Source organism: Tachysurus fulvidraco, chromosome 21 (genome assembly GCF_022655615.1).
Source record: "Tachysurus fulvidraco isolate hzauxx_2018 chromosome 21, HZAU_PFXX_2.0, whole genome shotgun sequence".
Taxonomy (NCBI): Eukaryota; Metazoa; Chordata; class Actinopteri; order Siluriformes; family Bagridae; genus Tachysurus; species Tachysurus fulvidraco.
Genome location: NC_062538.1, coordinates 12,969,247 through 12,996,730, shown reverse-complemented (window position 1 = coordinate 12,996,730; position 27,484 = coordinate 12,969,247). Strand labels below are relative to the sequence as shown.

General features: G+C 36.3%; 1 protein-coding gene across 1 annotated transcript in view; it reads right to left on the bottom strand.

Moving 5' to 3' along the window:
* The window catches only part of chm (CHM Rab escort protein), a 57,827-nt gene extending 31,278 nt beyond the window's left edge, over window positions 1-26,549 (bottom strand). Inside the window, exons 1-7 of the mRNA XM_027139935.2 lie at window positions 26,420-26,549; window positions 7,878-7,944; window positions 7,632-7,704; window positions 7,365-7,495; window positions 6,458-6,779; window positions 2,468-2,584; window positions 1,780-1,900 (exon numbers count right to left, since the gene is read on the bottom strand). Coding sequence (XP_026995736.2) covers window positions 1,780-1,900; window positions 2,468-2,584; window positions 6,458-6,779; window positions 7,365-7,495; window positions 7,632-7,704; window positions 7,878-7,944; window positions 26,420-26,471 — 883 coding nt within the window. The 5' untranslated portion in view covers window positions 26,472-26,549. The remainder of the gene's footprint in view (window positions 1-1,779; window positions 1,901-2,467; window positions 2,585-6,457; window positions 6,780-7,364; window positions 7,496-7,631; window positions 7,705-7,877; window positions 7,945-26,419) is intronic.
* Between the last annotated feature and the right edge of the window lie 935 nt (window positions 26,550-27,484).

Here is a 27,484-nt window from a genome sequence, read left to right as displayed (position 1 = left end):
GTATTCGTTTTTTAAGTACAAACAATGAGGCCATTGAAAAGTCAAATTCATATTTCAAGATTAAAAAACTCAGAATAATTATTTAAATTAAATTACAGACTTTCTATTGATGGTTTCCAATAAAGGGACATTTTACTATTAGGAAAACATTAGATTTTAAAAATATATTTCTTGTTTTACTAATCTTATCCCATACATATTGTCCGTGACGGGGTGGTAAAAAAAAAGACTCCCTTGCCAGAATAAAATTGATAATATTATTAAGGATTTTGTGCCTGAGGTGGGAAAATATGTTTTTTGGAGGATTAACATAATATTTAAAGTTGTAAGTAAAAAAAAAAAAAGTTTGTTCTTAATGAAAATGTGGACAATTGCAAAGTGGAAATGGCACCCGTTTCGTAGAATGACCCAATTACATTACTTTTATCTACAGGTACAAATTAAAACAAGATCAGAAATTGACATGTTGACATTTCTTAATAAAGAATTGAATATTTAATGAGGTATCCTTATTTTTTCATATGAATATATAAATGTTTCCACACCTGTGACACATTGTGTAATTGTAATTAGTGTCTGTGGATAAACAGTCAGTGAGTTTCTCAGCTCATGAGGTGATGCACTGACTTGGCTGGATACAGCATCATGGGGAAGACAAAAGAACTGCCAATGGACCTGTTTAAGGTAGTTGAACTTGATAAATCAAGAAAAGGATATAAAAAGATCTCAACACTTGAAAATGCCAGTCAGTACTTTTCAATCTCTGATTAAGAGGTGGAAAATAGGAGGTTGTGTTTACTAAGTCACGGTTGGGTAGACCAAGAAAGATTTCACTCACTACTGCCAGAATTGGTCGAGACGCTAAGAAAAACCCACAAACAACTGTGAGAGAAATACAGGCTGTGCTGGAAAAAAGAGGTGGTGGTGTAGAAAGGAGCAGAATAAGGAAGTATTTGAATACAAATAACCTGCATGGTCAAAAAGACCTGCCTTCAGTACACAAGACAGCACCTAGACAAGCTGCACAATCCTCGTCATTTGGAGTGAGGAGACAAAAATTGAGCTTTCGTCAAAACCATAAACGCTATATTTGGAGAGCAGTCAACAAGGCCTACTGTGAAAAGTACAGCACCCCCACTGTAAAGCATGGTGGTGGATCTCTTATGTTCTGGGGCTGTATGAGCTCCAGCGGCACGGGGGGAAAAAATTAAAGGTAGAAGAATGGGCAGCTATACCACCTGAGAGAATTAAGGGCAAATATTACAAAAGATTGCATGCCATCATTGATGCAAAGGGGGCAATAAAAGAAATTAAGAAATAAAGGTATGCAAACTTTTGAATTTGTGAGTTTTTGTTTGTCCACCTGACTCGAGGACTGACCACAAGTTCTCAATATTATTAAGGTCTGGGGAGTTTCCTGGCCATGGACCAAAAATTCTAATGTTTTGTTCCCCAAGCCACTTTGTTATCACCTTTGCCTTATGGCAAGGTGATCAATCGTGCTGAAAAATGCATTGTTCGTCACCAAACTGTTCATGGATTGCTCTCGGAGGATGTTTTTACAGTATACCATTCTTTGTTCATGGTTGTGTGCTCTGGGAAAATTGTGGGTAAAAATATATTTTTTATATTAAGTAATATACGTGTTCTTCACCAATACAATCTGCTATATTGTATTGTTCCCATTGCCAGATCGACAAACTCAATTCAAATTATTTCACTATTTTGAACTCAACTTTAAAGACAGGAAAGACAGACAGAAAGAAAAGACAGTCATACCTTGGAATTGCTCTTGGTGTTGCTCAAAATCCAGGCAGAATGTAAGGAATTTCATCAGCATACGTTTTTCCACCACAGTCAGCTGTTTACTGCCAAATACATCAGCACGGGAACACGGGACCTTTGAGATGTGTGTCAGTTAGAAGACAGAAGTAAGGCTATGAGTGAATATACAAAGTGGAGTGAAAGATAATCTGTACAAAAACTCAAATATCAGTGAAGAAAAAAGGAGTCTAAGAAACTCAGCAAAAAGCACTCAAATACAACTTTCTTGCATTATATTGTTTCAAACAGATAGATAAACAAAAAAAATTACATATTATTTTTGGTCACATTAAAATAGAACAGTTGAAATCAAGCATAAATTATATGTAAGTATAATTATCAAGTTATTATGTGTAGGTAAGAAATACTGAATCACTAGTGGCTATGTTGAATATAAACATGCTCACACTTTCTAACCATTCCTAAACATTCAAACCTTATTTTCTTTATTTCATTAAAAAAAAATAGTGTAAAGGGTAACACAAAATTAAAGCTTTTAATATATACTTCATTTTTTTTTCTTTCACAGTGAGCACAGTCCAATAGTCCAAAGTTTCACAGATCAGATGATCAAACTGATGCTACCTGTCAATAATTTAGATACACTTTTAAGCATTATTAGTGCATAGAGGTTCCAGCTTACCTGCTCCACTTTGCCATTATGATAGGTGAGGATGCAGCTGACGTTCTTGAACTCAGCATAACGACTGAGATTGGACTTAATGAGAAGGTCCACCAGTAAGCCACGGGAATACAGCAGCTGTAAGATCAAAGTATAAAATATTTATAATATAATAAAATAAAATTATCATTACAATATATGCAATGATCAAATTTGTGTCTCTCGGTTCATGTGTGCATGGTTTTAATTTTAGGTCACATGTATAATTACAGTGGACTAGAAACACATGAATAATTTGTTATAAAAAGTGAAAATAAAGTGACGTGACATACGGCTAAGTATGGTGAACCATACTCAGAATTCGTTCTCTGCATATGACCCATCCAAAGTGCACACACACAGCAGTGAACACGCACACACACACACACACACACACACACACACACACACCGTGAACACCATTTATGCTGCCGGGCCCGGGGAGCAGTTGGGGGGTTCGGTGCCTTGCAAAAGGGCACCTCAGTCGTGTCCGGCCCGAGACTCGAACCCACAAACTTAGGATTACGAGTCAGACTCTCTAACCATTAGGCCACGACTTACAACATTAAGCCTCTGATGCACACAACAGAATATTTTTTCCTATCAATGTGAGATCTGGAAAAGCTATTTAACATAACAGATATGAAATAGCTTATTCAGGGCACAAATAGTGAAATCAAGTCAAGTCATGAAGCTTTTGTTGTCATTTCAACCATAAAGTGGTGTGAAAAATTGTTGGCTTCCTTCCTGATTTTTTTTTTTTTTTTTTTTGGATGTTTGTCACACTTTAATGTTTCAGATCATCAAACAAATTTAAATATTAGTCAAAGATAACACAAGTAAACACAACATGCAGTTTTTAAATGAAGTTTTTTATGATTAAGGGAATCCAAACCTACATGGCCCTGTGTGAAAAAGTGTTTGCCCCCTAACCCTAATAACTGGTTGGGCCACCCTTAGCAGCAAGAACTGAAATTAAAATTAGTCTGTTACAGTGCTGTGGAGGAATTTTGGTCCACTCATCTTTGCAGAATTATTGTTATTGTAATTATCTCAGCTTAAAACTCATCTGTTTAGTTTAGCATATTCTAGATCATGATTTGTAATGTTGGTCCAATTTTTTTTCTATGTATGTATTGTATAACTATATTTTTTGTTGTTTTTCTTCTTCTTTTGTACGGTGACCTTGAGTGTTAGAAAGGTGCCTTTAAATAAAATGTATTATTATTATTATTATTATTATTATTATTATTATTATTATTATTATTAATTCAGCCACATTGGAGGGTTTTCGAGCATGAACAGCCTTTTTAAAATCATGCGACAGCATCTCAGTAGGATTCAGTTCAGGCCACTTCAAAGTCTTCATTTTGTTTTCCTTCAGCCATTCAGAGGTGGACTTGCTGGTGTGTTTTGGATCATTGTCCTGCTGCAGAACCTAAGTTTGCTTCAGCTTGAGGCCACAAACAGATAGCTGCACATTGTCCTTCAGGATTTTTTGGTAGACACAGAATTCATGGTTTCATTTTTTCTCAGCAAGTCTTTCAGGCCCTGAAGAAGCAAAACAGCCCCAGGCCATCACACTACCGCCAGAAGAATTTAGAATTTTGATTGTTGTGTGTAAGGAGTGTTTGGGGTCATCCACAGTGCTGTTGACTTCATGGATGCAGTACGTGTTATTAATGTGCGTGATGGAGGGAAGAGTCTTCGCTACCCGCTGCCGGGTATTGTAATAAAAGATGGTGCAGTTCCCAAACCAGACATGCAGCAGCTCAGGACTCTCTTAATTTTCCCTTTATTTAATGTGTTCAGGATAGAGGAGAGAGATGGGCTTTCCTCCAGCTTTGTAGGAAATAGAGGTGCTGCTGGGCTTTCTTACTGATGGAGCTGACAACGTTGTTCAGCGGAGAGTCAACAACTCTTTAGTTTTGTCAAATGTTCAGATACAGGTTGTTGGCTCTACACCAGGCAGTTAGCTGTTTCACCTCCTCTCTGTATGCTGACTAGTTATTCCCACCACAGTCGTATCATAGGCATACTTGACAATGCAGTTTGAGCTTTGCATTGCTACACAGAGTCAGCAGAGTTAACAGCAGTGGACTGAGCACACAGCCCTAAGGGGCCCCAATGCTCAGAGTGGTGGTGCTGGAGATGCTGTTCCTAATCCTGGACTTCCTGACTACACAGCCCTAAGGGGCCCCAGTGCTCAGAGTGGTGGTGCTGGAGATGCTGTTCCTGATCCGTACTGACTGAGGTCTTCCAGTCAGGAAGTCCAGGATCCAGTTGCAGAGGGAGGTTAGATGCTGAGGGATGATTGTGTTGAATGCTGAACTGCTGTCTATAAACAGCATTTGTATGTATCATTATTGTCCAGGTGATTGAGGGCCAGATAGAAGGATTGTGGCAATGGCATCGCCCGTGGAGCGGTTTAGACGACACACAAACTGAAAGGAGGTCCAGTGAAGGTGGTAGCTGAGTCTTGATGTGCATCATGACATGCATCCTGAAGCACTTCATCATGATGGGTGTAAGTGTGATGGTACGATATTCATGGAGGCAGAACAATAAAGATTTCTTTGGCATAAGGACGATGGTGGCTGTTTTGAAGCACATAGGAACAATGGCGCTACTCAGGGAAATGTTGAAGATGTACTGTAAAAGAAGACATTTACTATCTGTTCTGCACATTCTCTGAGAACTCTACCAGGAATGTTGTCTGGTCTACTTAAGAGTTCTCCTCACATCAGCTATGGTTGCACAGATGACCTGGTTGTTGGGGAGAGAGATGGTCTTCCTTGCCTCCACATTGTTCTGTGCTTCAAACCGAGCATAAAATTACAAATGGTAGGGGGGCGTCACTGTCACCACATAATTGTGTTTACACAAATAATTTTGCTTTGTGGAAAATATGTAAATATTTTATGTAGTTTCTGCCCTTCAGAAACTACATAAAATATTTACATATTTTCCACAAAGCAAAATTATGTAATAGTGAAAAAATGTATCATATAAAATCATATAGCCTCTGTTGGTAATATGTAGAAGAAAAGTGGCAGTTTAACTGTTCAGGAAAAAACAAGGGACTCATGAGGACCTATCCCAAAACATAAAAACGATTGTTGATCATCCTGGTAACAACACACAGGATAAAGAATCTCTTTTCAATGCAATAGTGCATCTATTTTTCATAGGGTATTTTTGCAAAACATAGCAAGACTCACCTTTTCCCGTTCAAACACACTTAAAGTTTCACTAATAGGAAAATGTTATTAATAAATGTTATTAATTTTTATAGGCTATAATAAATGCTTCAAGCCTCATCAAATCTATTGCTTGTCTGTAGTTTCAGTTCAAAGCCATTTCTGATATGGAGATCCAGCAGACAAGCCAAGGGATCTTGATTTTTGAGCATGTTTGAGAATGTAATTGTAAAATTGTCCCTCTCTTGTAACTGCCATCGCATATTGCATCAAATTTCAGTGTTCATCCATACCTGTGGTTCTAAAACTTACTCAAGCTAGCTAAAGAATAATTTTATGTAAAAAGTGACAATAACCAAAGAACAAGAACTGTTTGCCAGGTGCTTACGTTGACTAGCTTGCTGCACTCCAATAGAGCTTTATTTTGATGGTATTCTTAGACACAGATCTGCAAGCAGGAGGATATGTTTTACAATTCTACAAAGCAATTCTGCAAAGCACTCTGATAAGGGTATCTGTAAAATACTATAAAAGCAGCATTAGGCTGTTATGGCACTAAATAGTCACGGCACATTGTAAAAACAGTGCCCACGGTGCACTGGTGAAGCCACTATGAAGCCACACATAGTCTGCATGGCTGAGAGTGGAGGACATCTCTTTAAATATTTAAGTTATTAAAGCAGAATTAAATAACCTGCATGAAAAATGTAAAGAAAAAAGGTGCAAAATTTATATACATATACAGTATTTCCATGATTAAATAAACACTCACCTTAGACACAAGATCAATGTTAAATCTGCGACCCTCCTTCAGTAACTTAGCATAGGTTATTTTCTTTTTGACCTCTAGTGCTTGCTCTGGGCTTCTTATTGTCTGCTGATCTTTATTTTCTTCCTTTGATTGGCAGGTGTCTTGGCTGTTAGATGGTTGCTCATTCCCCTCTAAATTCTGTGGGTCAGCATCACCTTGTGTACAAGAATTGAAAGAATCCATGTCTTGGGCTTCTGTATGGCAGCCATTCAACTCTTCAGTTGCTTCGGGCAAGCTGTTCACTACAGAAGCATTCGGCTGCTCAACATCCTTAGACTCTTCACTATAGGTGACAGAACATATTGCTACACAATACAATATCAACAGAAATACATTTATTTATAATAATCTAAAACAGTCAGATTTTACTTATATTAACCTTACTCAATAATTCAATTCAAATTTAGCAGTCACTTACTAAATTTGCAATGAAAAGTTGCAAGTTGTAATGAAAGTTTATTTATTATCTTTTCTGAAGCAAGTCATTTATAAATCTGTAAACACTGCTTTTATAATAGACATGATATAATCAAATAAATGAAACGTTTTAACAGAACTGCATTTTAGGTTCTCTGACATATACTCAACTATACAGTAATTTGATTTTGTATGCCCAAGAATTTTTCAGAATTTTGATTGTTTTAGAATTTGTAATTCTCTATTTCAGTGGCATATTTAAAAAGATAATTCAATACATAAACCAGTGTTACACCAATACACAAACTAGTGTTACACTACAGCAGTCAAAAACAAAAACTGGAGAAAAAGATACTGATAATCTGAATAAATAAAGAGTTTTAGAGCATTATTAAATACTTATTATAACTCATTCAGGACAATACATGGCAAAAAGAGAGGAAAACAATACCTGTCATAAGAGAATACTTCCAGATTGGAGATGGAGGAGTCTACGGAGCTGAGAAAAATAACTTCCTCTTCATCCTCGATTTGATCCTTCCATCCCTGTTCTGAATTCGTACTTGGAAATTCTTGTTGAGCCTAAAGTCAATAAAACCAAAACAGATAAGCTGCGTGTCAAAACCTCAAAAACCAACCTGTAACATCAAAACATCTTTAATGATGTTTTGATGTTTTGATGTAATCACCATGTCTCTGCAAAGTAAGAAATAAAAACCTTGTACTCCTCAATCCAAGACAAAAGGCCATTGAATGTGAAACTTGACCAGTTTCCAGCATAGTAGTTTCTCCTGTAATACATGAAAGACATTTTTGGTAAGATGGATAAAGCATGATTCTAAACCAAAAGACAAAATATTAAATATTTTTTGAGCTGCATGCTCATGTCCACAAGCCACAGGAAGTTATGCTGGTTTATGGAACCAGTTACATATGCATTAAGTGTTATAGAGTGCTGACTTACCTGTCTAAGTGCAGAACTCTCTGTCCCACTCTTGAGCATGCAGCAGCAATGACAGACTCAGTAAGGCCTGGAAATAAAAGTGAAGACAGCACAAATGTCAATGTGTAGCCTAATCAAATCTCCCTGTCTGACAGGTCACAAAATGTTATGTTTCACTTGATTTTTGCCTTATAAAGCCAGCAGGCCAAAGCATACATAATATGTGATTGCTGGAGAAATGTCCAGAAAAATGTCCAGATTACTGGTGAAAATGCAAGAAAAAAATACTGACAGCACTAAACAATTGTATTGTAATTAAATGAATAATTTAAAAAGAAATCATAATGTACAGTGTAACAAAATGCTCTAAGAAAAGGCCAAATTCCAACAGTAACATAACGCTTTCCCTCAAAACGGTACTATACTGTAGAAAACAATGAATTATGGGAAATATTTATGTGCAACTTGCTGTTATCCATAAAATACTGCAATATACAATAAACAGTGTTGCATTCTGGGAGTGATGTTGGAATCAACAGCAAAGAGCCCGCAAAAATATGAGACAGCGCCATTTCTCAAAGTGGAAAACAGAACAGGCGTGGAGCCAAGTCTGGGCTTTCTTTTCAAGGATTAATTATCCGAATACTGAATTTTCTAATTAATCTATCTGCTAATGTCATATTAGCTACTAAAGAGACTGGAACTGATTAGTAACATTAGCATACAATTTAAAAAAAAAAAATAACTTGCGACCCTTTTGCTATGCTGTGACTGGCCAGAAACCTGCAGCTCTTGGACTTTGTTTTTTTTTACTATTGTTTGGAAGGTGAACTGAAGTGTTAAAATAGGTTAGCCATGTTGCTTGGTGGCTAGAAGTACTGATTTTGTAGTTTTCCTCCTTTTTTGCTGTGCGTTTTCACATTAACAAATGTCTGGTCAGCTTTAGGTAATGCTGAAATTGCCAGGTGGGTTAGTTGTAAATGGAAAAGAAAAAAGTTATTCCCTTGCAAATCTGTGCGTGCAGCATAAAAAACAATTGCTGCAATAACCTTTTTTGCCTATGTTGATGTTAATGAGTTGTGATAGGACACAACAAACTAAAACATTTGTGTTGTGTATTGGTAGTTTTTATTTATAAAAATTAGTTGTACTCAGGGTGCTGAAAGCTGAAGATCTCTGGAGAGATGGCCTTACCAAGACACTGAAAACTGATCAAAGAAGAAAAACTGTTCAAAAATAGTTTCAAATATGTTAAACCAATGCCCATTTGCTTGAGAATAAAAGAGTGCTTTACTCAGTACTGTATGTCCCAATCAAACAAACAATAGAATCCCTCTTCCAGTGTAAGTCAGTGAGGAAGCAATACAATGAAGTACACTCCCAAGTTCCATCTTTGAGATGTATTGGATGGCACTAATATTAGGAAGGACTTCTTGTTTAAGACAGAGGCCTCATCAATTGGTTTAATTCTATATCATGATGCATTTGAAGTAGTAAACCATCTTGGCTCTAGCAAGAAAAATCTTACTCTTGCAGACATTTTTCAAAAACAGGTCAAGTACTGACCATATCTAGCTTGTTCATCTTTGTAAAGAACAGGGTTTAAAATTTTTTATTTAAGATTTAGTCATGACCCCCGTTATCATAGATCTAAAAAATCTTGAGCTTTGTCAAGTTTCCATCTTTAAATAGTCATTCACTAATGTATTGCTTTCTTTGTTTTAGAGACAAATGCAGTCACTCTGGATCTCAGAGTGCTTCCAAGCCCTGCATCACACTTCACCTCATAAACACTGGAAAGCAGTTCACCATTATCAAGCCCATCATCCATCAGAGTTGAGCAGCCCAAGCAGTAGAAGGTTTCCATCCCAGATATCCAAAACATGTCCGGAAACATTCCAAGTGCTACGGGACCAAATGCCACTGGAAATCCATAAAAACCATTATGGCTGGTGGTTACACTTCTCTCATTCAGGGGAAAACTCAATAAAAACTAAGAATTTAAACCATAACAGCAGCTTAACTGAGCTGTGTGAAGCTCTTAAATCAAGCTCTGAGTAAAAGAGGGGGCCAACAGATACATACAGATATACCAGATTTTAACCAAAACTCCCACAAGGGCAGACTTATGATACTGTGACAGGATGTCAAAGCTACCCACAACTCGTCATCTAATACTGCTCAGTATGTATTCACTGAAATGACATACTGTATATTTCATATCAGGTGAGCTTTTTTAAGAATTTAAAAAGTCAAGATGCTTAAATTACTATTTCTTGTTTAAACTGTGGCTGCTGGACCCTGGATAATCAGCCTTGAGGGTCATGTCCTTATTTGAGGGCATCCAACCAACATTTGTGACAGAGCTTGCTGCTGTTTTCAGTGCTACAGTAAAAAGAGGAGGCTGTATGTACACTTGAATTTATTCAAAAGGTAAGGCATGAGTTGAAAAAAGGATGAAAAAGTGTTTTCTGTAAAGTATCTAGATTTATTGCATATTTAGATTTTAATCTACAGTGATATTTAAATTTCTTTATTTCTTTTAGAAATCTATTCAAAATAAATGTATTTTAAGGCATTTTCTGGATATCCTTCAACAAAATGAAATCTCTATGCAAAATGGGGCATAATGGTTCTTGTGATAGGAAGTGATCTGATTGGCTGTAGTTCCGACTGAGTTTTAATTTGCTGGAGGTGTCTTGATTTTCTTTTTCACCCTGATGGAGGAATATGATTGCGTAGTTACAATATGATATGTTGCTGTTAGGATTTTTCTAATAGTATATAAATGTACCAGTGCTTGTTCTGTTAATATTGATCTTGAAGGAGGCCTGAGCGACAAAACTAAATAGAAAAAAGAATGAATATACAGCAACACCTTTCCGCCATGCTCAACTCTATTTTCAATGATCAGCACCTCGCAACAACCCTTGGTATGCATTACCCAAACATACTTTCTATAATAGCAGGCCTTATTTTTATTCAACCGCTAATCTCAGACTATTAATCTAATGTAGCCATGGAGGTCACAGTCCAGTGACTTCTGTGCCGGTCCCAAGCCCAGATAAATAGAGAGGGTTGCGTCAGGAAGGGCATCCGGCATAAAACATTGCCAAATTTAACCATGCGAATTGTCAGTACGAATTTCATACTGGATCGGTTAACAAGGACAGTCGTTGACCTACAGGGTGCCAGAGGAAATTGGGCTACTGTTGGTCGAAGAAGTAGAGGAGGGAGGAGAGTGCACAGACAGAGAGAAAAGAGGAAAGGTAAGAGTGTAGGACTGAGAATATGAACTCTGAATGTTGGTATTATGACAGTGAAAGGTAGCGAGCTGGCTGATATGATGGAGAGAAGGAAGGTGGATCTACTGTGTGTACAGACCAGGTGGAAGGGTAGCAAGGCTCTTAAGTATAGGAGCAGGATTCAAGCTGTTTTATTATGGTGTGGATAGTAAGAAAAATGGGGTAGGTGTGGTCTTGAAGGAGGAGTTTGTGAGGAATGTTCTGGAGGTGAAGAGAGTGTCAGACAGGGTGATGAGTTAGAGATTGATGGGGTGATGTTGAATGTTGTTAGTGGTTATGCCCCGCAGGTAGGTTGTGAGTTAGAGGAGAAAGAGAGATTCTGGAGTGAATTAGATGAGGTGATGGAGAGTATTCCCATGGCTGAGAGAGTGGTGATAGGAGCGGATTTTAATGGACATGGTGGTGAGGGGAACACAGGTGATGAGGAGGTGATGGGCAAGTTTGGAGTTAAGGAAAGGAACCTTGAAGGAGAGATGGTAGTGGACTTTGCTAAGAGGATGGACATGGCTGTGGTTAACACTTATTTTCAGAAGAGGGAGGAACATAGAGTGACTTACAAGAGTGGAGGTAGGAGAACACCGGTAGACTACATCCTATGTACAGTAGAAGTAGTTCAGAGGAGGGAGAGTGAGTATATTGGTAGGAGAATGTTGGACATGGAGCTGCCAGGCAGGAGGCAAAGAGGAAGGCCAAAGAGGAGGTATATGGATGTAATTTATAAGGATATGAAGCTAGTGGGTGCAAGTGTTGAGGATGCAGAAGATATGTATAGGTGGAGAGAGATGATTCGCTGTGGCGACCCCTGAAGGGAAAAGCCGAAAGAAGAAGCAGCTAATCTCAGACTATTGTGGTGACAAAAGGTAAAAGTGAATGTCAGCCGAATGGCTTACCATCTGACAGTGTAGTGTGAAAAGATTGGCCTTGAGTTTAGATATTAATGCTGAAAATCTAAGCATCAGTCACCCATGGAAGACATACAGTGGTGTGAAAAAGCATTTGCACCGTTCCTGTTTTTTTTAATTTTTTGCACACTTTAATGTTTCAGATCATCAAACAAATTTAAATATTAGTCAAAGATAACACAACAAGTTTTTAAATTAAGGTTTTTATTATTAAGGGAAAACAAAATCCAAACCCACAATGGCCCTGTGTGAAAAAGATGTCACAAAAGACCCCACAACAACATCCAAAGAACTGCAGGACTCACTTGCCTCAGTTAAGGCCAGTGTTATGAATCCACCATAATAAAGACACTGGGCAAAAATGGCTTCCAAGATGAAGTTTCAAGACGAAAACCGCTGCTGAGCAAAAAGAATATAAAGGCTCATCTCAGATTTGCCAGAAAACATCTTGATGATCCCCAAGGCTTTGGGGAAAATACTCTGTGGACTGACGAGACAAAAGTTGAACATTTTGGAAGGTGTGTGTCCCATTACATCTGGTGTAAAAGTAACACTGCATTTTAGAAAAATCAAAAGAACAGTAAAATGTGGTGGTAGTGTGATGGTCTGGGGCTGTTTTGCTGCTTCAGAACCTGGAAGACGCGCTATGATAAATGGAAAGATGAATTCTGCTGTCTACCAAAAAATCCTGAAGAACAATGTGAGGCCATCGGTTTGTGACTTCAAGCTGAAGTGAACTTGATTTCTGCAGCAGGACAATGATCCAAAACACACCAGCAAGTCCACCTCTGAATGGCTGAAGGAAAACAAAATGAAGACTTGAGTAGGGATGTACCGATACCACGTTTTCTCTTCTGATTCGATTCCGATACCAGTATCGGCCAATACCGATACCGATCCGATATCCGTGTTCTTTTCTACCTTTAAAACTAAAGAAATGTATACAATTCGCTTAGTTATTAAGATTTATTTGTTTCTGGCAAAAAATACAAAAATGCCCATTACTGGATGAAAAATTTAAACACAAGAAACCTTAAAGTATTAATGCAAAAATTACTTTTAACAGTTAGTGGTATAAGAATCTAAACCATATATACTGCAATCATTAAATTAAATTATTTTCTGAAGAAAAGGCAATATTTTAAAGTGAATCTTAAATTAGAACCCTTGAAACACAATGCAATGGGCATTAAACAGTAAACCTTGCACCCAAATGAGAGACATGTTTAACGCACTGAGGTTAATGGAAAGGATGTCTGCTAAACTTGCCTGTCTGTTGCAGGCGGTTGTGCAACATATTTCCTATAAAATTTATTATATTTATTTTCATTAATGTAATTTAATATATAAGTGTATTTTTTTATAAGTTTAAGCAATAGTCTAGGATGTTTGCTGTTCATTAATCAACCACCACGGGCATGGGCATTGGAAGCAAATAAAAAGTGGGTGGGTCCTGTCCCACCCACATATAATGGTTCCGACGCCCATGGATTTCAGGAAGCAGAAACGTGGTCAATGATGTAGGTAAAACACAGAATGGAGTTTAATTTATTAGTGCATTCCTCAAGCAGAATGGATTCGACTGGTGGCACTCTGAAAAATAATTAAAAAAAAAAAAGACATGCGCTGAATAGAGACGGTAAAAGTAGATGGGTGCAATATTATTGGTCTTAAAAAGTGGGTGGGTCCTGTCCCAACGACATATAATGGTTCCAACACCCATGACCACAGGTATCGGGTTTGGATCGGTCAGGCACCAACAATACCCGATCCACTCAAAATGCTTGTACATCCCTACATTGGAGTGGCCTAGTCAAAGTCCTGACCAGAATCCTATTGCGATGCTGTGGCATGACCTTAAAAAGGCAGTTCATGCTCAAAAACCCTCCGATGTGGCTGAATTACAACAATTCTGCAAAGATGAGTGGTCCAAAATTCCTCCACAGCACTGTAACAGACTCATTGCGTTATCGCAAACACTTTTTGAACAAACAATTGCAGTTCTTGCTGCTAAGGGTGGCCCAACCAGTTATTAGGTTTAGGGGCAAACACTTTCACATAGGGCCATGTAGGTTTGGATTCCCTTAATAATAAAAACCTTCATTTAAAACTGCAAGTTGTGTTTGTGTTATCTTTGACTATTTAAATTTGTTTGATCATCTGAAGCATTAAAGTGTGACAAACGTGCAAAAAAATTAAAAAAATCAGGAAGGGGCCAACACTTTTTCACACCACTGTATATACCACAGAAATAGAGAGCAGACCAGTATCAGAAGATTGGAGAGAACAAGACAGTTAGTAGGGATGGAGAAGTTAGAGAGGAGCAAGACCATATCATGCTTTATATAAAATAAGGAGTTTAAACTGAATGCGGGCAGTTTTAGGAAGCAGGTGCAAATAGTGTTCAAATGGGGAAATGTAGGCAGATTTTTTTAGTGAAGGTCAGTAAACGGGCTGCTGATCTTTGAACGTATTATGGTTTATTTAAGCAATGTGATGGAAGAGCAATAAACAGGATTGTAGTAATCTAAAATGTGAGGTAATGAAATGGATCAGGATTGCAGCAGCAAAAGGTCTAAGAAGGTACAAAGGTGAGCAATATTATAAATGTGAAAGAAGGCAGTTTTAGTGATAGATGAATTCATTCATTGGTTCATTTAGTTCAGAGGTTCAGTGATGAGTCATAGATAATGCCAAGGTTATGAACTGTGCCAGGTGGAAATATGTCAATGCTGTCACTAGTCAGACAAAGGTCTAAACTTACATAAATCAGCTTTTGTTAAAGTAAAAGATTTCTGTCTTTCCACTGTTTAGTTTGAAAAAGTTAGCGGACATCCAGTGTTTAATATCACAGGCAGTTTATAGACGGTTTGGATCTGAGATCTACAGTAGGTGACATCTGCATAAATAGTTACGTGTAAGCCACTGTTAAGTTACGTATAATGACTGATAATCAAGCCAAGTGGACAAATTTAGATAATAAATAATTAATTTTCAAATTCAATTGATTTGTATAGTGCTAACAATTTCCATTGTCTGAAAGCAGCTTTAAAGAAGTAAATAAGAGTGTGCTTAGAATGGAACTTTGGGCCAACAGTGATTAAATGCTGTCTCTTTGTGAGATATGATGCAAACCAGTTCAGTGTTGTCACAGATACCTAATTAAGACCAAAGATGGGAGAGCAGTACAGTGTTTGACAGTATCACAGGGGCAATCAGGTCCAGACATATGAGAATATTAGTGGAGCCAGGGTCAGCTGAATAAAGACCGTCATTAACTTCCCTGATGAGGGCTGTTTCTGTACTGTGCTGAGAGTAAAAGTCATTATAGCTTCATACAGACTATTGTTAGAAATATAAGACTAAATTTGTAACAACATTCTCCAGGAACATTGATGGAAGGATGGAGATAGGTCTGTAGTTAGTAAGGTTTTATTGGACCAATAAGGAATTTTTGAGAGTGGGAGTAACTGTGGCATTTTAAAGGGAGATGGAACAGAACATGAAAAGCAGAACAGAAAAGCATTTAAGATATTAGAAAAGGGAACTTAGAGAGTGAGCACACATGCTTTAAGAAGGGAATAAACAACCAAATGTATAGGTATAGGTAGAAGGTAATTTAAATTAGAAAATTGATGTTTGACAATCAGATCACTACATTAGCAGGAAGGGGTAAAAACAGAGGAGATGTCTCAAGTGTTGTGGAGAATGGCAGTGGTTTAAAGGAGCTGCATTTGTGATAGGACTTATGACGGAATAGAATACTTAATAAAATGGATGGACAAATAGGATGGACAACAGTGAGCACTTCATTACCTTCTGACAGAATCCATGGCACTGGTTTGGGTGATCAGTAAATCAAAATCATTTGCATAGGGACAGTATTCGAAAATTTCAAGACTAGAATTTTAAGTGATGTAACTTCACTGAATTTAAAAATCAGTCCATTCTTTTCAAGCCCACCACCCCTCCATGGAGGCTTAGCAACATAATTACAGTATAACCAGGATGAATCATGTTCAAAATCATGTAGTAAGTTGGTTGTTGTCCAGGTTCAAGCACAGATACTTAACCAGTAAATAGTAACTAACCCCCAGTAACTGCACCTGTGGTGTTGGGATTGATGCTGAGGGGGCTAATGTTAAGCCAAGAAAAGTAATGGATATGGTAAGAATCAAAGAGAAAAATAATCCAAAACTGAAGACTTCAGTTAAAGGTTTATTTGAAGATTCATATGACACCATGTCAAATCTGGTTACTCAGAAGCAGTGGGAATACAGGCAGGGAAAACAGAGGGAACCCAAACAAACAACAACAAGAACACAGATATACACAGTCTGCACTCAATAATAATTTTCTTATTAAATCAATAATACTCAATTAAATCTTAGCATCTTGATGGTCTTAGCAACTTTATTCACAAAGGACTTGGGGAATATCAAACATCATTGCTGATATTACATTTGCTTTTCACAAAACCGCCTAAACTAAATGACTCAGGACATAATACTGTATTGTAAAGGTCTTTTAAGCATTTAAGCTTTTAAGGCAACTTAGAAAATAGCCTTCTGTTTGAATAATAAATGATGAAAACTTGATAATACAAATACTTCAGAAATTCATTCTTTATTATTTGGAATAAGTTATGAACCATGCGGTAGATCTGATCAAAATCTATTGGAAATTCAGGATAATGTTACAAAAAGTTCTAAAGATTCTAATGCTACAAAAAGCTCCAGATTCTTTCTGAGTTGGGCTGCTTTTGACTGTTGAAGCAATACTACAGACATCTTTAAAAAAAAAAAAACATTTTAAATAATCTCTTGCCACCATCTTTAATGTAATTTTTCCTATCTAATATTGATTTTCCCCCACATCATGTTTGCTAAAGACAAACATTACCTGCTATAAAATACTGGTGCCACACAGAGATGCTTGGCAATAAATAATAGATCACGGTCCGCAGGACTCTGATGACTGAGCAAAGCCCTGAAATGCTTTCAGCAGGAATTGTATGAAATCATAAATCATTTTTCATTTTCAGAGAACATTACAAAATTCATTCTATCTTTGCACCTTGAAAGTCATTTTGGGCGTTATTTATAGCCCGAGCTGAAAGACAAGGAGAGGAGGACAGAGAGAAGCAGGGAAAGCTAAGTTTCTTCAGTCCTTCTCACTCTGTTAGCCATACCTGCTATCCATCTCCTTCTTACACACAGTCAGCATTCCTCGCTTCTATCCCTCATATATGTGTTACCAAGGTGAGCTTCAGCATATGGATCAATGAAATATTTGTTCAGATTTTGCATGGCTTCATAGTTCACTAGTCAATTTCGCATTTGATGAGTTATTAACCTAATCTCGTCACACATGTTCCTTAAGATATGAGCAAGAGATAACCTGTGAGATGTATAAAGCCCATATTTCTGCTGTCTGTGCTTTCAAGCTAATCATAAAGCAATTCTAGGTATGACTATTCAAAGGACATGAGTTTTAAAGCCAGCAAGTGGTTAAAACACCAAATTGTTTTCCATTTGACCTGAATTTCAATTACTTAGTCAATTGTTCAATTACTAAAAAGTGTCTCACAGAATCAGACAGGATTAATTATATCCGTCACAATCATCAGTTATAATTAAATCTGTTAAAATAATTTTCACTGTTAATGCTACAGAACTAAATAAATTGACAGAATTATATACACTATATCCAGTATGTGACAACTGATTTGTGAACATCCTACTCCAAAACCATGAGCATTAATATTGGGTTGTTCCCAATTTCCTGCTATAACAGCCTCCACTCTACAGGGAAGACTTCCACTAGATGTTGTAACATGGCTGTGGTGGTTTACTTCAGCAAACTACAGTACTGTGCAAAAGTTTTAGGCAGGTGTGAAAAAAAATGCTGTGAACAAATAATGTTTTCATAAATATAAATAATGAGTGTTTATTTCGGTCAATTTACAAAATGCAAAGTGAGCAAACAAAAGAAATCTAAAATCAAATCAATATTTGGTGTTACTACTTTTCGCCTTCAAATCAGCATGAAGTGATGGCATGGCCCCCACAGAGCCCTGATCTCATCATCATGGAGTGTGTCTGGGATTACACGAAGAGACAGAAGGATGTGAGAAAGCCTACATCCACAGAAGATCTGTGGTTAGTTCTCCAAGATGTTTGGAACAACCTACCAGCTGGGTTACTTCAAAAAACTGTGTGCAAGTGTACCTAGAAGAATTGCTGGTGTTTTGAAGGCAAAGGGTGGTCACACCAAATATTTCTCTTTTGTTCATTCACTGCATTTTGTTCATTTATGAAAATAAATGTTTAACACTTCCATTTCTGAAAGCATTCTTTGTTTACAGCATTTTTTCACACCTGCCTAAAACTTTTGCACAGTACTGTATGTCTTCAATGACCTTACTTTGCACTTTACTTTCTGTCATTCTAGAACAGATTAAGCTGTAGACTTTTAAGAATTGTCCCAAATTTTGTTTAGGCAATCCTGAAATTAAAAATTCAACAGTCCCAAATCTCATACTGATAAACAGCACAGAAACAGCACTTGTTTAAGTTACAAATGACTTGTTCTTAGCTTCGGACCAAGACTGTATGTCCTTATTAGTTCTACTAGTGCTGCATTCAACACTATAGACCACAACATTCTTCTAGATCGCTTTCAGAATTACACAGGTATTCATGGACAGGCTTTAAGTTTAGGTTTAGATCCTACCTGTCTGATCGATACCATTTTGTAGAATTAAATGGTGAATCCTCCAATTTATTGCCAGTTAATTATGGGATCCCTCAAGGATCAGTTCTAGGACCTCTGCTTTTCTCGATATACATGCTTCCATTAGGGAACATTATTAGAAGACATGGGATTAGTTTCCATTGTTATGCTGATGACACACAGTTATATATCTCATCAAAACCAGATGAAATAGCCACAGAGAGATAAAAGACTGGATGAACTGCAATTTTCTGTTGTTAAACTCCGATAAGACAGAAATACTACTTATAGGTTCAAAAACCAGTGCACAGAAACTCACAACTTAACTTCCATTTAGAGGGATGTACTATTACTAGTAGCTCGACAGTGAAAGACCTGGGTGTTATATTAGACAGCATCTTGTCTTTTAGAAATCATATCGCCCATACTACCAAAACAGCCTTCTTCCACCTTAGAAATATTAAGAAACATCCTGTCTGTCTCGGATGCTGAGAAGCTAGTTCATGCCTTCATGACCTCTAGACTGGACTATTGTAATGTATTACTAGGTGGTTATCCTGCATCTTTAATAAATAGGTTATAGTTAGTCCAAAATGCAGCTGCCAGAGTTCTCACTAAGACAAGAAAGTATGATCATATAACCCCAATTTTATCATCTCTATACTGGCTACCTGTTAAGTTTAGAATTGATTACAAACTGCTGCTACTTACGTACAAGGCCCTTAATGGTTTAGCTCCCATGTATCTAACTAGTCTTCTAACACGTTACAATCCTTCACGCTCTCTGAGATCACAAAACTCAGGACTTCTGGTAGTTCCCAGAATATCTAAGTCTACTAATGGTGGTAGAGCGTTTTCTTATTTAGCTCCCAAACTTTGGAATAGTCTTCCTGATAGTGTTCGGGGCTCAGACACACTTTCCCAGTTTAAATGTAGATTAAAAACTCATCTCTTTAGACAGGCGTACACATAATACATCCTATTATTATTAGAAAAATTATTTATTAGAAAAACCTCCATCTTGCTTTAAAATGGATACTTTCTAACTATTCTAACAAAATAATTTAAGGTCATGGTGCAAAAATTTGTGTACCCTTATAAATGTGTTAGGAGAACGAATAAAATAAATTTACAGGAATTCACCAACAGAGGAGTCTATAATCCATCAACACACAGGTGGCCACAGAATAATAGACAATTAAGAATGCTATTTAAGAGAGAAAATCCACTCCCACATAATGCTGACATAAGGGCAGCACATGGAAAAGAAATGTCACAAGACCTGAGAAAGAAAATCATTTCTGTGCATAAAAAGGTCAAGGTTATAAGAAATTAGTTAAGCATTAGTAATAAGCTTGAATACTGTCACAAAAAAAATCTAAAAATAAAAAAAATTGACTTGTGGGAAGCTCCCGGAGATGTCCAGGCCGTCCCCGCAAGTTAACACCTCGTCAAGAGCATTTTGTGATGAGAAAAGTTGAAGAAAGTTGCAATGAAAGTTCTGCACAGTTGGCCAAATCATTAGCAAGTCAAACTGAGGTGAGAGTTTCTTGTGACTCCAACGTAAACTGCAGAGGACTGGCATGCATGGCTGTCCTTTACAAAGGACGTGTTCTTATGTCGGGGCGATGCATTTCATAGATGGCATCATGAATTCACAGACATTCTGTGAAATACTGAAAGAGAAGATGCTACCATCACTCCATACCCTACTAGTCACTGGGCAGACTTTCAACATGATAATTACCCAAAACATACATCTAAGGTCACTGGTTCATTTCTGAGGAAGAACAGGGTAAAAGTAATTCAGTGGCCAAGCATGTCACCAGACCTCCTCCCAACAGAACACTTTTGGGACATTTTGAAAAGACGAGCTGAACCAGCATCCAGGACCTGAAAGTGTCCATACTACAAGATTGTAAAAGATAGACATCATCAACTTGTTCATTCAATGTCTAGAAGAAATGGTGCTGTTCTTAAAATCAAGTATTATAAACTATTAGATTTAGTTGTTTGGTGATTTAGATTTAGATTAGATTTAGTAACAATTTGTTGTTTGGTGTAATCATTTTTGTAACACCTCATTTGAATGAATTGTATTATCTCTTATTCTAAAGATGTTAGTTAACCAAACTCTTATGTTCATAAAAATTAAATGTTTAATAAAACTGCAAAAATAAATAAAAGTTTATGACCAAAAATTTACTTCCAAATTTGACCTAATGGTGGTGCTATAATTTCACCTTTTAATCAGACAGTTTTATGGGCTGCGGTAGAAACCCTAGCCAGAAGAAAAAGAAAATGTAGAATCAGAATGAGCCAAGCACCTTTGGTAAGCCAAACCTTTGACATTATAATATAATAATATAATAACTTGTTGAAAATGGGGAGATAACATTGTGGGAAATTAGACATGTCAGTAGTGCACTTCATGGTGGAAAGCGTACAAATTTCTAATAAAAGGAGGAAAAATCTGAGCCAATGAAAAGAGTTCCATGTGTCATGGTAGGAATAAAAAACACAACCTTGCATGATCACTTACAGGCCTAGTCAATTATTAAAATGTTTTCACTCTTCAGTATTTATCAGTATAAATGTTCATGTATTAAAGCACTTCAGTTTAACTTGTGTGTAAACCCAAACTATGTTGGGTTGCTATGACTTACCTACATTGTGTCAAGGCTTCTATTCTGCGGGGTTTGGCCACTATATAAACCGACACAGGCCTTTAAACAGAGTACACGTTTGAAAAATGCTAAAAAGCACAATCGTGTCCATACGAGGTGGAATGTACTGAATGCAATAACATAAAATTTTAGTTAATGATCTATTGTACAACATTTATATGGTTGACACTCAATGTGTGTATGGAACAATATTACTTTGAAAGAATTAATAAAATGCACATCATCAAATCAGCAGATGTGGCAGCATCTCAGCATAATTTCCATGAATGCAATGAGGACATAAATTAATAGTCACCTCAAGTCCACCAAACACTGTACGGTAGATACACATTAAACACAGATCATAACTGCGTTGAGAGTATTACATCATGCTACGCATGCCCATAAACTCAATCACTCCAGCGCAATGCAAATACACATCAGTGAAATAGTAGAAGCCAGGTATTATTTAAACCTAAACTCTGCTTAAAATAAATGTGGAACAAACAGAATAAGTAACCTTGACACTATAAAGAAAATGTACAGTGTGCACATACCCTGGCTGTGGTGGATTAACATAAATTCAAGTAAAAGTGGGCCAAAGATCCTAATTTGTGCACCATCAATCATGGCCCAATGTTGTCACTCTTATTCATAGAGGTATGTCTCCCTCTTTGGCTTCCCTCCCTCCCCATACTAAAGAACAATATGCCCATGCACTAGTGAGCAGCTTCAGCTGTCACAAGAATCTGGCCTGTAATATAAATGCACACTAAATCAGGACAGCATAAAGAATGAGGGCAGTAATATTCATGTGGTCTGAGAGAATAAAGTAAACAATGTTAGTGTTTTTTTTAACCAAATCATTTTGAGCATGGAGGCTACTTGCGGGTTTTTGTAAAGCAATTCTTTGGCTACATATTAGTGAAGGGATAACAAGCTTAAACGAGGACAGATCTTGATAGTATTTCCTGAACAAAACAAAATTTTTGGCTTATTTAAGCTTGTCCCTTAAGTTTTATCTTAATGCTTTAATATGCAGAACTACAAATAATTTTAATAAAGAACAAGTTCACAGCGAGCAAATGTGACAGACACACACACACACACACACACACACACACACACACACACACACACACACACACACACACACAGCATTCTATACCCAATGGTATATAACTTTTTAAAATAGGTGAAATTGCCCATTTGCTTGATAGTGATATCCTAATAATAAAAAATAAAAAAAAAAGATTATGTAAACATGTTAAGAAGCTTATCATTTCTCAGGTCCCCCAATTTCTTACAAAATTCAGGCACAGAGGCATCAGAACCTAGAGGCTTTCCACTTATAAGTGACTTGGTGTCTATAAACATCTGTTTAGTGATCTTTTTCCTTGGTATCTTCCTGCTGTCCTCTGGTAAATTTGAAAGTGGGATATTATGCAGTGAATACAATTGTTTATAACAATCTCTCATTGTTTTATTAATAACCACTGTGTTTGATCTCTGTTTCACAAGCCTAGCTAAAAGGAACCCTGGCCGATGTCCAGAATCATAAAGCCTTTGTCCCCCATAAAATAAAGCGGATTCTGCCCTCTGTGTACACAATTCCTCCAGTGCAGATCAAGTAGCCATGTACCCTCTGTGCAGTCCATAACTAGGAAAAGTTTAGAATTTTCTATCAAGATCCTCTAATTTGGACTGCAAACTGTTCAATATTTCTGAGAGCTCACTTTCCAAGAGTTTCTTAGCCAAAGTTATTATTTATTATCAATGATGCTTTCCGCATAGAGGAGAGAAACATTCACTGTTTCAGTGGTGTTTGTCTCTGAATAGAAAGTCCACGTCTGTCAAATATTGTAAAAACTTCTGTACTTTAATTCACCATAACCAACCCCAGTAACCAAAAAAACATGTCTGCTGAATCAGTTACAATTACTGATTTATTAAATCACTAAAAGAGTTCAGGTAGTCTTGAGCCAGTTTGGTGAAGAAATTGTCCAACTTGCAAAGTAGACTCTTAGCTAGGAATCGCACACTGAACTTTGCCCCATATTATAAGAGGTTGTTGTAGATATGATCAAATCCACAATACCTCTGACGAACCATATGTGAGAGATCCTGTTTATTGTTCACTCAGATAGCATTCACTCCAGATCCAAAAAACGATGGTAAACAGAACTCAAAAAACTCCACCAGCTTCATTAAATTAAAATCCTGTAAATTAGTGATTATATTGTTCTGTCTGATCCGATTTTGCACAAAGCAGGAATATATATTGGATGGGTTCATCACAGACTATCACACATTCTCACACTAGTAAAATTGGCATAACTGAACAACATATTTTAATAATTGACAGAAAACATGCAAAAATATCAACTGGACAGCAATCCAAGCTTCAAACCAGAGACACTGAAGCCGTGGAGCTGCAAACACTACCTGCTGCACCAGCTAACAGAAGTGCAGTATAATTTATGAATGAAATGAGTAAAACAGTCAATGACTTAACAGACTGATCTAGGTAGGGTTGTGCCACCATAGCTACTGTAGTTCTTTATTGCTGTATGGGCCAAAACTATTTTTTTCATTTTAGAAAGGTTGATTTACTTCACACTCATGTGTGTATGGTGATTAAAAATAAATTGAGAGTGTATGTATGCCCCCCACAAACATCCAAAAAAGTCAAGTGCACAAGTGTCTGTGAGCACACCTTGAACCATGAGAGGAAAAAGTCTAGATCAAAACTGTACCCAGAGGTAAATATTGCACACCAAGCACCGACATGCTGGAAATTTTACAAGTGTTAAAAGAATGCTTTGGCAGATGGAATAAAAAGAACCAAAAGTCAGCTGTTAACTGCAGAAAAGAGACTTTACACATCCTTTTCTATGTAAGTGGGTCCTTAATCTTCAGTCAGCTTAGACATTTGTTTACAGCTTATTTTTCAAACGCAGACAGACCGACCCGTCTTCCATTTATACAAAGGCATTTCTTTTCTTATAACCGAGTTGACTAGTTATTTGTCTTAATTTAGCAGTCTGTGTTTCAGCTCACTTTTGTTGTTTTTCATATTCATTAATTAATGCCAAATAACATAAATGACTGGGCTGCACAAAACTTTCATGAATCATGAATTTTAGATTTAATTTCCTTATATTTATATCTAGTTCTGTTAATAACATAATTCAACATAATTGTTAGTTGTTAGGTGGCAGAACATCCAACTTCTAAGTAATGTAGCAGATAGTTTTAAAATAAATAACTACTAAAATAAATTATTTGGTTGCATATACCTTGCTAACAATAACTATATCTGGTTGAGAAGTATGTGACAATGGCTGTTGCAGTCTGTTCCAGATTTTTAGTGCATTTTCTTTCAGTTGTTTATGGTGAAATGTTGGGTTTCTCCCTTCAGTCTCCTCTTAAAGGAGGTGAAATGCTCCTAAACTGGGTTAAGGTCTGGTGACTGAATCTGGTGATTGGCCAGTCTAAAACCTTCCATTTCTTTTCCCTGTTCAAATTTCACCTGATTGTGTTGGCAGTGTGTTTTGATCATTGTCTTGCTTCATAATAAAAAGGTACTCGCAATTAGACTGGAAGGTTTTTGTTTTTTTAAATTGGCAAACAGAATGTTTCTGCAGATTTCTGAATTAATTCTGTTGGCACGATCATGAGTTACATCAACAAATCGCTACAAATGCCATAGATGTAACTGGAAATGATCACTTGACAAATCTACAGAAATATCAGAAACAAAAGCTGAAATTCCACTCTCATATTTATAATTAATTTGATCTCACACTGAAATGTCTTCAGTGGGAGAAAAAAACAACAACACTGTCCTTGCTGGCTTTCCAGCAGTTTCAGAGGGGACTGTATGACTAAATCTTTTCATATTCAGCTTGATAAAAGCCAATTATCTGGTTTCTAATTAAAAGTTACTGTCTTAGGAAAATTGTCAGAATCTGTGCAATAGCAACCTTGTAAACAAAGAATGTGCACCATATTGTAGACACAGACACTCGCCTATTGTCTCATGCATATTAAACATATCTGTAAAGCTGCTTTGAGACAATGTCAATTGTTAAAAGTACTGTACAAATACATTGAACTGAATGGAATAAAAAGACCTTACACGAATTGTTTAAAATGGTGCACTGAACATTAAAGTGTTAAAGACATTGATCTCAGTAAGAGCTTCAGATGTCACTGTCAAACACATCAGCGTGCCCTTTTATTTACCATCAAATAACATACATCAAACACATGTACCCTAAAGAAATAACAAAGGGAAAGATATCAAGGTAAAAAAAAAAAGAACATTATTGGAAGAACGAACACTGAAACTCGAAAAGCATATTTGCAGAAAAGTATTTGTTGAAGTTTGGCCTGTGTTGGAAATAAACGGGGTTAAAACTGTACTGTTGTCACCCACTAGAGGGACTCAGAGACATTTTGGCTTCACTGTTAATTCCTGTTTTGATGACCACCTACATAAAGTCATGGTGTGTAAACAGCTGGGAAGACTATTAAAAAAAAGGGTATCTTTTTGCTACCAGATTTATATCATATAGTCCAGTATCATGAGTCACAATGACATCATGCACAATGCATAAATGTCCCAAAAACTAGCAATCATAGTCACCTGACTACAGACACTAACCTGTATTACTAATCTATAAATCAATATACTCGGGTTTAAAACTATCCGATCTCACACATATTATTAGCGACGCTTCTGATTAATGAGGTTTCCATGTCAACACCGCCTAGTAATTCGGTTTTCTATAAAGCATTAGCATTAGCATTGGCTACCAATCCAGACTAGATACACTGACGGCGTAGCGTGATTTTTGATTGTGATACCACAGTATTTGTTTTCAGAGCACACTTCATATATGTTTGTAAACCATTACAAGTATGTTTATATTCCTAACACACGTTCCTACCTGTACCAAGGATGATAACGTCAAATTCAGATGGGAGGTTGTCGGCAGCCATTTTGGATCAGTAACTGTCACGTGACACAACAAAAAGTGACGTGAACATTTACTGTCTCATGATTTAGGTGACGTTTATTTGTAAGCCTCAATTTAAAAAAAAAGTTGACCAAAGTGTTCTTAAATTGTTCTGGTGTTAAATTATGAAATAAAATCAAGTCGATCCAACTCGAGTCAAAAAAAGAGTTTTGAAACATACTGTAGGAGACAGAATATGAAACTACAAGAAAAATAGAAATTAAAACTTAAAATAAAAAAACATTAGAAAATGCACGCAATTTTAATTAATTTTATTAATGTAAAAATTAATGTATTAGTGTAATGTATTAATGTATTAATGTAAAAAAATACTATTAATGTAAAAAAAATACATTTTTCTTGTTTTCTTTTCTATTATATATATATATATATATATATATATATATATATATATATATATATATATATATATATATACATACATACATATATATGTATGTATATATATGTATGTATGTGTGTATATATATATATATATACACACATACATACATATATATATACATACATATATATGTATGTATGTATATATATAATTTATTTTTAATTAAAGTTAAACATTCTAAAGCATTGGAATATCATTGGCTGCTAGGAAACACATCTCCCCTTATTATATGAGGTAAAACATGTATAGCTTTTTATTTCAAACAATATTTCTCTGGTTTGATTATTTCAGAATCTGATTAAATTTTAAATTGGTATGAGAAATTTTAATTATGTTCAAGTTTCAATTCAATTCAAGTTTATTTGTATAGCGCTTTTTACAATAGACATTGTCTCAAAGCAGCTTTACAGAACATAAACATAGAGCAGAAGGTAGACATAATTGATGATAAAGGAAATAACAAATAATAAAAGAAATAAGAATTAACAGAATAAAAACAAGAATAAAAATTCTAAGTTATTATTAGATGTATATAGTTCACAATGTGTATGTATTTATTCCCCTATGAGCAAGTCTGAGGTGACTCAGGC